We start from the raw sequence: 12,814 nt of genomic DNA on the forward strand, positions 1-12,814 counted from the left end.
GGGCAGCGGGATGAAGGCTCCCCCTGCCCCAAAGAGGCTTTGTGTGGCTATATGTGTGTGTCTGTATTCCACTTACTTATACTTACACACACACACACACACAGTCAGCATATGCAACAGAACATGTCTCTGGGATTCAGAATATATTTTTTCTTGTTTTCCTCCTCCCAAAACTAGGTGCGTCTTATTGTCTGGTGCGTCTTATAGAGCGAAGAATACGGTAGTTGCAGCAGCAGTACGTGGAACTAAGTGTGTGCTGTTGCTACATCCTTCTCCCCCCACCCTAGAAGTTCCACCTTCTGCTGCACCCCTGCACTTCAAGGCACTTTGGTTCAGTCTCTGGCTGGCCCCCATATTCCATATTAAAGTGTTGCTTGAGAAGCCAAGCAGAAAGTGGCAATTAATGATCTCAGCGCAGGTTAGACTATGAAACGCAATAAACAATGAAATGATGCAGCACATTAAGCAAACATTTCAAAACTACAATGAAAACCACATACATTTAATAGCATAGCAGATAAACACTTGGTTAATTTGCGGTTGGCCTCAACTATATCAGCCCTCTCAGAAGGCCTGAGCAGAGAGGTGTGCCTTCAGTTGATACCACAAATAAGCAGTGTTGGCCCCAGTTGTACCTCAGAAGAGAGGGTATTCTACAGCTAGGGCAGGGTGGCCAACACAGAAAAGGCAAGCAGTGTTATGCCTGAATTTTAGTCTCTAAACAAGAGCCAATAGTGTGACACGGCAGCTAAAAAAGCCAATGCAATTCTGGGCTGCATCAATAGGAGTATTGCATCTAGATCAAGGGAAGTAATAGTGCCACTGTATTCTGCTCTGGTCAGACCTCACCTGGAGTACTGTGTCCAGTTCTGGGCACCACAGTTCAAGAAGGACACTGACAAACTGGAACGTGTCCAGAGGAGGGCAACCAAAATGGTCAAAGGCCTGGAAACGATGCCTTATGAGGAACGGCTAAGGGAGCTGGGCATGTTTAGCCTGGAGAAGAGGAGGTTAAGGGGTGATATGATAGCCATGTTCAAATATATAAAAGGATGTCACATAGAGGAGGGAGAAAGGTTGTTTTCTGCTGCTCCAGAGAAGCGGACACGGAGCAATGGCTCCAAACTACAAGAAAAAAGATTCCACCTAAACATTAGGAAGAACTTCCTGACAGTAAGAGCTGTTTGACAGTGGAATTTGCTGCCAAGGAGTGTGGTGGAGTCTCCTTCTTTGGAGGTCTTTAAGCAGAGGCTTGACAACCATATGTCAGGAGTGCTCTGATGTCTGATAGTGTTTCCTGCTTGGCAGGGGGTTGGACTCGATGGCCCTTGTGGTCTCTTCCAACTCTATGATTCTATGATTTCTATGATTTCTATGAAGAAGATCAGGTGAGCTTGCATGTGTCTGTTGCTCGCATGTTCTGCTGCTTGCGTGAACAGCAATCTCTAAAAGACTGCTGCTTACAGCATTGCGTGAAGTGACTCTATTTTTACCATTCTGAAAAAGAGCTATTTATGAGCTGAAACTCACTTAGACACAAGCCCCTCAGAGAGCAGCACACAAAAGGGGTGATCTGAGTCCGCTGCTAACTACCAATCTAGTGACATCTGCAGGCTGGGTTTTTTTTTAAAAAAGTTAGGCTTGCTGTTTCAGTTTTCCACTTCTGACATCATTGGTTGTGTCTGCCAAAAGGCAAAGTGGAGAAAGATGTGAAATATACTACTCGAGATTGTAAAATGTCAGCTGTTGCTGAGAGGTGGCACGGTCACAGCTGGATGTAGATTGCTCATGGACAGTTTTCTGTTACGTCTGAGAGTCAGTGTGCTCATTGCGACTACGATGTGCTTTAAATTGCTCCGTCGGGTGGCTGTTGCCGCAACTCAGTGAGACGTTTGGTGTATAGATGCCCCCCCTGCAGACTGGACGGTTTATATATTTGAAGCATTTTTACATCACACCTCAGTTGAAAAAGGCTCTCGGTTTGCAATGATCAGTAGTCAAACAGCCCCTTCCCTAAAAGTTGTGACACACAAGGGGAAAGGGATGGGGATAGAGGAGGAAAGAAGCAATCTCAGGCACTAGTTCTTCAAGCAGGGATGGGGATCATGTGGCCCTTCAGATGTGCTTGAACTCCAGTTCCCATCAGCCCCTGGCAGGGATGATGGGAGCTTGAGTTCAGCAACATTCGGAAGTCATCCCTGGTCGAAACAGGAGCAACTATCAGGGGGAGTGGTGTTTACCTGGCTTCCTGGCACGGGTGTCACTGCAGCTTGCTGGGAGGAAGAAGAGGCAGGGTGTGGGGGTTGCTGTGGGCACCCCTTGTAGAGCCATTCTTGTAGGAGTAACGGAGACAACAGGAGGTTGAATGCAGGTGAGCTGTGCAGAAGCACGCTGGCAAGCATGCTCCAAGCAAGCTGCCGACTAGCTCTGCCGAGGCTCCTTTTATTAGCAGAAGTCAACAATTGGAAACAGTAGTGAAACCACCCTGAACGCAACGTATTTCCATCTAAGCACATTTCCAGCATTAGCAAATGCACGTGTCAGCAGGTGTTTCACCAGAGTGGTGCATGCTCTGGTTATCTCTCGCTTGGATTACTGCAATGCGCTCTATGTGGGGTTACCTTTGAAGGTGACCCGGAAACTACAACCAATCCAGAATGTGGCAGCTAGACTGGTGACTGGGAGCGGCCACTGATACCGGATAACACCAGTCTTGAAAGACCTACACTGGCTCCCAGTATTTCCGAACACAATTCAAAGTGTTGAAACGGCCTTGGTCCAGTATAGCTGAAGGAGCGTCTCCACCCCCATCATTCTACCTGGACACTGAGGTCCAGCGCCGAGGGCCTTCTGGCTGTTCCCTCGCTGCAAGAAGCCAAGTTACAGGGAACCAGACAGAGGGCCTTCTCGGTAGTGGCGCCCGCCCTGTGGAATGCCCTCCCACCAGATGTCAAAGAGAAAAATAACTGCCAAACTTTTAGAAGACATCTGAAGGAAGCCCTGTTTAGGGAAGCTTTTAATGTTTAATAGGTTATTGTATTTTAGTGTTTTGTTGGAAGCTGCCCAGAGTGGCTGGGGAAACCCAGCCAGACGGGCAGGGTATAAATAATAAATTATTATTATTATTTCCCTGAAAGTTTTTCCCGATACTTGATTATGTCTGCATCCCCAGTCATGCTTCAGCCAAGCGTTATGTCTAACAAACAAATTGTGAGAGGACAAAAAGTCAGGGGGAAAACCCCGTTTTCTAGCCAAGAAGGTCAGGGAAAGCAGGTGTAACACTCCTGGACATACTGTTGTATGTCTGGTGTGAGGTTTACCTTCGCAAAGCGTTACCTCCACACATTCTGGCACTCTCAACCATGTATTTGCACCACAGCAACCTTCCCACCTCCTCACCCCTCTCCCTCTTTCCAAGCTTCAGTTACTTCCATGCTCAGAAGGCTTTCTCTGCTGGCTGCTTCTAGGTCTAAAGGGTCTCAGCTGAGTTGAAGATTATTTCTGCAATTCTTGATCTTGGTCTCTTAATAGCTGCTTCAGTTTTCCTCTTGACAGAATATTTTTTTATACTTGGCTTTGATTGGAAACAAACCAGATGTGTGGCACACTTAATTCTCATGCCTCTAAATAATCTAATATGCAGCCAAAATATGTAATAAGCCATTTAAAAGGCACAGGAGTCGGCTTTTACTGTCGCATGCACAATATGCAATTTCGTTGTGTGGTTCTTAGTAATCTGCAGCATCTGTACTTTCAATTTTTACATCAACCTTCTTATCTTGATGGGATGTGCCACCAAAGTGCCAGATTGTACACTGTTAAGTGCAGTTATCATAAATGCAGGGAATGCTGGTTTGCAGCGGAGGAAGTTTCCTATTGGAGCGGGGCTCATGGATGTCAATGGACATTATGCAATAATGGTGTTAACTTTAGCTTATCACTTGAGCAAGGCGACCTTGGCAGATGACTTACTGTGCTAACCTTTGATGACAGCCCTGATTGTAACCGCTTAGGGTACCGGTTAGCAAAATTATGAGTAACTAGTGTTGAAATTTGAAGGAACTGGTTGTGTCGAAACTATGCTGTTAACACACAGTAGTTTACCAAAGTTAAAAGATGATGATGAAGAAGAAGAGTTTGGATTTGATATCCCGCCTTTCACTCCCTTTAAGGAGTCTCAAAGCGGCTAACATTCTCCTTTCCCTTCCTCCCCCATAACAAACACTCTGTGAGGTGAGTGGGGCTGAGAGACTTCGAAGAAGTGTGACTGGCCCAGAGTCACCCAGCAGCTGCATGTGGAGGAGTGGAGACGCGAACCCGGTTCCCCAGATTACGAGACTACCGCTCTTAACCACTACACCACACTGGCACTTCTTCCCTTTAACAGACCTTTCACTAGAGCAGGCTGGCAAAATTTGAGATCCAGCAACTTGAATGTAGCCCTCTGCCAAGTATTGCAGAATGCCGAGTGCTTGACACACTTTTGTATCCTTTTTTTTTTTGTTTAATAGCTTTTATTTTGCTAAAACAGGTACATATAAATATAAACAACCAAAAATTACAAAGAAAAATTCCTTAATAGTAATGAAAAAAGACTACAAAAACTACAAAAAATATCGAAGTACATGACACAGAACATAAGCAACTATGGGAAATATAAAAAAGGGGGGGAAAAAAGAAAAAAAAAAGGAAGATGAGCCAAAGCAGGAGAGCTGATCAATAGTACACTTCCATCAAGCTCACAACAGATTATTCTCCTTATCAATTAACTCTATCTGCATTCCAAAGGAATCCCTCATCTTGGTATCAGGGAGCATTTCTCTATGTGGTATCCTTAAGTGGGCTGCAAAATCAGGTTTATGGCACTGTTGCTTACATAGGCTGGTGGGGTGCATTTAAGTCATTGGGTCACAAGTAGCATAAGCTTACTTTTTTACTCTTTCTTTTTCCTTTTTCCTTTTCTCCTCCTGTGATGAGGCTGCATTTTAATATTTGAATATTTCAATATTTGAATGTTGCATTTTAATCTTGTTTTTAAGTTGTGTCCATTCAACTTGTTTTTATCATTGCTTGTTAGCCGCCTTGGCTGGGGAGGGCGGGGTATAAATAAATATTATTATTATTATTATTATTATTATTATTATTATTATTACTCTCAAGGAGTGTTTTCCAAGCTGTTTTTGGACTACAACTCCCACCATCCCTAGCTAGTAGGACCAGTGGTCAGGGATGATGGGAATTGTAGTTCAAAACAGCTGGAAAACACTGCTCTGGAGCCTTGATGTCTTTATTTGAACATGCGCTTGTTAAGAACCCAGAAGAGCCTGCTGGATCAGGCCAATGCCTTATCAGCGTCCGGCATCCTGTTCTCACAGAGGCCAACCTAATGCCTGTGGAGAACCTGCAAGCAGGACTCCAGTGCAAGAGCACTCTCCCCTACTGTGGTTTCCAGCAAGTGGTGTTCAGAAGCATTCCTGCCTCTGAACCCAGAGACAGAGCATGGCCATCATGTCTGGTAGCATTGCTAGTCTTATCCTCCATGGAATTCGTTCAATTGTCTTTAAAAGCCACCCAGTGCTGTTGCAGTTAAGGACTTGTTGCTGGATGGCAGAGGTCAGTGTGGTGCAATCCTAAAACAAACCAAAAGACATATACCTCTGGATATGGCTGACTGACCAAACCCAAAGGGTGCTCATCAATGGTTCCTCTTCATCCTGGAGAAGAGTGACTAGTGGGGTGCCACAGGGTTCTGTCTTGGGCCCGGTCTTATTCAACATCTTTATCAATGACTTGGATGATGGACTCAAGGGCATCCTGATCAAATTTGCAGATGACACCAAACTGGGAGGGGTGGCTAACACCCCAGAGGACAGGATCACACTTCAAAACGACCTTGACAGATTAGAGAACTGGGCCAAAACAAACAAGATGAATTTTAACAGGGAGAAATGTAAAGTATTGCACTTGGGCAAAAAAAATGAGAGGCACAAATACAAGATGGGTGACACCTGGCTTGAGAGCAGTACATGTGAAAAGGATCTAGGAGTCTTGGTTGACCACAAACTTGACATGAGCCAACAGTGTGACGCGGCAGCTAAAAAAGCCAATGCAATTCTGGGCTGCATCAATAGGAGTATAGCATCTAGATCAAGGGAAGTAATAGTGCCACTGTATTCTGCTCTGGTCAGACCTCACCTGGAGTACTGTGTCCAGTTCTGGGCACCACAGTTCAAGAAGGACACTGACAAACTGGAACGTGTCCAGAGGAGGGCAACCAAAATGGTCAAAGGCCTGGAAATGATGCCTTATGAGGAACGGCTAAGGGAGCTGGGCATGTTTAGCCTGGAGAAGAGGAGGTTAAGGGGTGATATGATAGCCATGTTCAAATATATAAAAGGATGTCACATAGAGGAGGGAGAAAGGTTGTTTTCTGCTGCTCCAGAGAAGCGGACACGGAGCAATGGTTCCAAACTACAAGAAAGAAGATTCCACCTAAACATTAGGAAGAACTTCCTGACAGTAAGAGCTGTTTGACAGTGGAATTTGCTGCCAAGGAGTGTGGTGGAGTCTCCTTCTTTGGAGGTCTTTAAGCAGAGGCTTGACAACCATATGTCAGGAGTGCTCTGATGGTGTTTCCTGCTTGGCAGGGGGTTGGACTCGATGGCCCTTGTGGTCTCTTCCAACTCTATGATTCTATGATTCTATGTAAAGGCTGCCCTCATGTTAATTTTTCTTTTTTTTTCCTTTTAAAATAATTTTTATTACATTTTCCATTTCCCCCCCAATTACATTATAACATATATCATAATTCCCTAATCCCAAATTGTCCCTTCCCTTCCCTCCCCCACCTGGACTTCCCTCAACCTCCTTTTCTAGTTTGTTTTCACACATTATCAAATCCTGCTTATTTGCTTTCCATTCATTTTAAAAATATTTAATCTTATAATTTATTTTGTTATTTGTAAATGTTTACTCAAAACCTACTAAAGAGTCCAGTTCTTCGCATTGTTGCTGTAGATAAGCCGAAAATGGTTCCCAATCTTCTTTAAAGGATTTTTTAATGTCCTTATCTGTCAGTTAGTTTTGCCATTTCGGCATATTCTGTAAGTTTTTCTTGCCATTATTTCATTGGTATTTTATCGCTTTTCCATTTTTCTTTTTTCTTTTTTAGGATTGAACTGTAACCTGACGGCAGATGTGGCAAAGAAGGAAAAGGGCCATCCCATCAGGGTTTACTTTGTTTCTTCCGGAGAAGCAGTGGGCCAGATCACAGAGCAGTTCCAGCTGTCCTATATGCAGCAGAAATGCAAACAGTACCTAGCCTACGTGAAGGTCAGTCCGTTTCCCCTATATTATTTATCAGTTGAACCTTCTTGTCTTTGCAGTTGTTGGATCAAATTAGTCTGCATATGGTAATTCAGTTAACCAGGGCCGGCCCTGCCGTTGGGGAATGGCAGAAAAGCGATGGAGGGCAGAACTGTTTATGACACATATCTTGCCCCATCACTCCTAAGCTAGCCTGCAATGAAGGAGGCTGTCAATGCCACCAGTATTGGAAATAAGATTCAACCCTGGTTAGCATGGAATATGTGAGGGGGAGCATTAATGCAGGCAGCAAAATGTCCTTGGCCCTCATCACTAAAATATTTCCGGTTACCTGGGAGTAAACCCTACTAAACGTGCTGGACACACTTCCAAGTAGGACTGACTGCATTGTAAAAGGGCCTCTTTTTTAATGGGAAGACTTGGGGCATTTTATATACGGTTATTGAATGCATACAACAAAAGTTGGAAAGAAAGAGTGCCTCCAGCTGATGCTCCACCCTGAGGAAAGACGTCCAGATCTCCCCTGAAAATGTAGAATTAGCAGAAGAAGAAAAGAAGTCTGGGTTTCCTGCAACAGCCAAGTAACAATTGGTTCATTTCCGTATAGCAAATGTGTTATCTCGAAAGACCCTGAACTAGTCCCTTTTCCCACGCCTGTAAATAGGTACTTGTCTCTTGGTTATTCTTGCTGCTTTCCTTTCTCAAGTACACTGGCTTTAATTTGCTTAGCTTTACTTGTAATAAGACTCCAACGCACAATTGTTTGACTCCAGTACGGAGTTGATGATGACATTGCAAAACGGCTAATTCTGTCAGGAAGCTGCTCTTGTCCCTAGAGGAGAATCCATCCACTGACTTATCAGCTTTCCCCCCACGATTTTGGTAGAGACCACCCACGTCTGTCCTAATAAGCTTCTTTGCATATGGAACATTACTGTTCCAGAAAACTTTAAGCAGGCCTGCAAATATGCATGACTTGGTATTCCTCTTTGGTATTGTTATGAGTTTGAGTAGTGGCATTAAGACGTGTGCCAGATCCCTCTAATCCCTGGATCCAGCAAGTGTTAAAAGCTAATCAAGCCTTATAATTCCTAGCCTGGCCAAGCTAGTTTCCTGGGGGATTAAGGAGCTTGGTGGGAGACAGCAAAGGGTTGGAGCCCCCTCCCTCAATAGACAAAGCCAGAGTTGAAGGCAGAGTTTGCAGTGATGGTGAGCTGGAGAGTCAGATGAACGTTTGATTTCCCTTTGAATCCAAGTCTGTGGCTATGGGAGAAACAAGACCCTTTTGGGTTGTTGATGCTGTGAAGCCCTCCATCGTAGGCTCAGGTTGTATATATGTGTAACTAAACTGTACATCGCGAAGACACCATAATCTCCAATTGCCTCATTCCCAAAGGAAACACGAACTCTGAGTAAGTGCTTGGAACCTGTGGAATCTTGCACTGCTTGGAGATCGGGGTGTTGTGTAACTGCAACAATATTGTTTTCAATTATAGTTCCTTGCTCAGCTACTATGTGCATCAGTGGAGTTTGCTTTGATCAAAAGCATTCCTGGACTGTAGGTCGGTTCATCTAAATGTCTTAACAAATCGTATTTCCTGCTTGTTCTTGTTGTAGACATATTTCCTTGTTAGGAAAACTCTCAATAGGAAGAGCGTGTCCCTCAAAAAACCTTTTTGTACCATTACCATTTTTTCCTAGATAATTATTTTGAGTGTGATATGCTTCAAGGAGATGAACAATTGCCTGATGAAGTCTGTTGGGAATTGCAGCTGCTTAGATAATTGAAGGCAAAAAGGGCAATGTTCAATGTTATTTTGGAGAAGTGAGAGAGATGGGAAGCTGTACAGTAGAAGTGCAGCTTTCTAGATATTGTGGGACTCCAACCCCCATCAGCCCTAGCCAGCATGGCCAATGGCCAGGAATGATGGGAATTGTAGTCCAGGTTCCCTATCCTGGCCATTCAGAGTGCTGATTTTAATTTCCTAGCTCCACAAATTGCAGGAATGTTCATTTGCTTGTACAGTGAAGGATGGGAAGTGATAGGAACGAAGGTCCTGGACAGCCTGTGCTCCAGTGGGAGGAAGCAGTATTGACTGATTAATGTCTGAAATATGAAAGAGCCTTGAAAACAGAAGAAGGCTGGGTGAAGGGGTCATGATTACTTAGGAGATATATATGGTAAAGAGGTCAGGGAGAGAAACATTGTTCAATTAACTGCCACAAACAGTTTGGTGTCCTGTAATGTGTTGTAAGAGATTGCCTTCATAATTTTACACGTGTTCCAAAACCTCATCTACTCTCTTTGTTGTAACACGGTCAACATGAAACAGCCTTCTTTTAAAAATAGCTATTTATTTTCTTTCTGCTTCTAATATACGTACCTTACTTTCCCTTTCTAAAAATATGCATTTGGACCACATACAGCCAACAGGGTAGATCATAATGGAAAAGATTTTGTGGATTGTGCTCTTAAAACTACAGACTGGGCCAAAAGGGCCGCAAATGAGCTTCTGGTCATTCACTGTGACTTTTTCAGGCCTGGGCCACTTTACTCCTTGGGGAGATAGCTTCCTGTTTTGGTAAGACTGTTTACGCTGAGGAGAAGGGGTTGAAAAGCTGGCTTGTGTGCTTTGGCTTGCATGGGAGTCAGCCAATAAGTGGAGTTAATGTTATCAGTCCCCAATCCTGGCTTAGTGTGAAAAGGCCCCTGCCAAAATGTACTCATTTCCTTGAAGCATTTTACCCCCTCTCTTAAGAAAGAAATGCTTCTGGAGTAGGCTTTAGAAACAATACCCTCAGGCTTAAAATCCAAGAGACATGGCACAAAAGGAAAAGGTATGGGGAAGAGAGATGGGGAGGAAAATGCACAATCTTATAGCAACCAGCTGAAGTGGACATATTCAGGGAGATGAGAGCTCATTACAGCTTATCGCTCAAGAGAGCTGATGCTTCTTTCTCTGTTCCCTGTACCCTGACGGAATGGAAAAATTAGTTGCTGATCAGGGCAATAGGAAATTGAACTAGTAGATTTTAGGCAGTTAGAAACAATATATATATATATGTTGAAGCCTATCACTACCTTTCTTAAGTTAACATTTGCCACCAATGTTGTTCTGTTAGCATCTGCTGGACAGTTCCTCATGTAATTGAGTTATCACTGGGAGAGAAGTTTCAAGTGGTATTCCACTACCACTAACTGTCTTAGCAAACAAACACTCCATCGAGTTTTCCCATTGCTTCTCCACAGTTTCCGCAGTAAAAACTCTGTTTTCTCAGCTTCCAGCTAAAGCCAGATGTTAGAGATGAGTGAGCAATATTACAAATGTATTGCAGTTTCAAAATACACCATGTTTCATTTCTTAAATATACAATGTGCTAATACATTCTGATGAAACAGGATATTGTTAAATTAAATGGGCCATGAATATTATATAATGCAAGATCCTTTAATGTTTATTGGCTTAATTCTTTTCCTAGTTAATGGGATTTTGCAATCTGCAACAGCACTCCCAAGCCACAGAGCTTTTGTAATATTTCTGCTTTAGGGTGGCTGCAGGAATTTCATTTCCAGAAAGACCCTTGATCATGAGCTTTCCATTTCCTAATGTTTTTATTATTCGGGTGTGCCACTGCTTGGTCTATGAAAAGAGACACACCTCTTATCTATGTATGTTTATTTTTTTTATTGGAGAATATCAAACATCAATTTCAATTTTTGGGAGAAAAACAGGGATCAAACAGGAACTGAGTCATTTGTTTTAATAATCTGATTCTGCTTTTCTTTAGTAGTAACCCTGCCTTTGTTGATTCACTTGTTTATTACTAAAGGAAATTAGAAAAAAATATAGTTCTGATTCCTATGTGTTCGGAATCTTGGCCATTCACAGAAGATCACAGGTTTTCTGTTGGGATAGCTGCTGCTTGAGCAGATGTGTCTGGAAGTAATAGAGGAATGGAGAACTGTGGCCAGCCTGATGTTTAATTCCAGTTCCCATCAGTCCCCGCTAGCATAGCCAGTTGTCAGGGATGATGGAATCTGTAGTCCAACAACACCTGAAAGGGGACACAGACTCTCAGTTCCTGTGCTAGATCACATGGTACTTTGTTGGGAAGAGGTTGCACACTGTACATTTGTGGTGCTGAAAACATGAGCATCTCAACATGGAGGTTATAATCTGAGCCTAGAGTTTGGCTTAGTGAACTACTATCAACAGTAGGAGCTTTGACCTCAGAACTCTCTTCAGAATTGGGGTATACAGCACCAACCCCTGGAGTTGGCAGATAATATGAAGCCTGTGGATTGGCTAGGTCTGATATAAATGCTGGGAGCTTGGCCAACAGAGCAGTACCTTCTGCATGCTGCTGTTTGGATTCCAGCATCTTCATCACTAGCTGCTGGAATTCATGATGTCCAGGTTGAGAGTCAGGTATAGCTGCCATTCATCCTGGGCTGGTGCTGGCACAAAGCTCTGTCCAGGGCAAATAAATATGTGGCTGTCCTTTTTGAACGGTCAAAAAGGTTGGGCTCTTTTGGCATGATATCTGTTGCATAGTTAAACCTCCAACCATGATCCCACAAATGTTTATTGGGGCAAGCTAGTTGTACTGGTGTGCTAGGCTAGTTGTGCATGTAACTAGCACCACTCCTTTGAACCTCCTTTGAACTTCTGACTCTGGCCAGCATCTGTTGGCAGTTGCAGACGAAAGACAAAAGGATTAACTGCAACACACACATGTGTGTTTATGATTTTTCATGCCCAGTTGGCTTTGAGGGACACTTTGCCTTGTGCAGCCAACAAACTGGGTTGCGGGTACACAAGAAAAGTTCTTGTGCATTTTGGGTAGAGGTGTTAAGTAACACAGGGATTGCCCAGATTCACTGCTCGACAGCATCTTGCAATGTGTTTGCCCAGCATGTGGATTCAAATGTGTCAGGTAAGATGGGGCTACCACTTAAAAGGAATGGGGCTCCTTCAAGAGGCTTCCCCTAGTTGGGTATATCTTGGCTGCACAGATTAGAGTCCACCGCAGACTCTGCGCCGCAAGCGGTCATGCCACAATAGATTTGTTAGTTTTTAAGGTGTTGCAGGACTCTTTCATGTGTCACATTTCAGCAAATGTTCCTGTTAGCCATGTCTGATAAAGCTCTTGTGGCATTTGATGCCCAGTTGTTAACTTTTGAAGATTAAAAATGCCATGGCATGCTGCTGGTCATTAAGAGAGAGAAGGAATAGATAATATTATCTCTGCACAGGGGCCATGTTGTGGCATGGTTATGTGTACATTTCACTAAAAACAATAGGAATTGTATCTTTGGGTTTGTGTTCCTGTCTTTATCTGGGCCCTGTATATTCTCCAAGCACTAATGCCATTTTTGATATATGCAGCTAACCTTCCTCTTACCAGACTGTTGCCCTTCTGCATTCTTGTCTTTAAACGCTAGAGCCTTCTTGTTAGCCCAAAGTGTTTAAAAATCATCTCACAA

General features: G+C 43.5%; 1 protein-coding gene across 1 annotated transcript in view; it reads left to right on the top strand.

Moving 5' to 3' along the window:
- Positions 1 to 12,814, top strand: part of ITGA9 (integrin subunit alpha 9) — a 241,922-nt gene that overhangs the window by 83,089 nt on the left and 146,019 nt on the right. Inside the window, exon 15 of the mRNA XM_081834755.1 lies at positions 7,172 to 7,332. Coding sequence (XP_081690881.1) covers positions 7,172 to 7,332 — 161 coding nt within the window. The remainder of the gene's footprint in view (positions 1 to 7,171; positions 7,333 to 12,814) is intronic.

Source organism: Podarcis erhardii, assembly GCF_964252035.2.
Source record: "Podarcis erhardii genome assembly, chromosome: 12".
In the NCBI taxonomy this organism is placed as follows: Eukaryota; Metazoa; Chordata; class Lepidosauria; order Squamata; family Lacertidae; genus Podarcis; species Podarcis erhardii.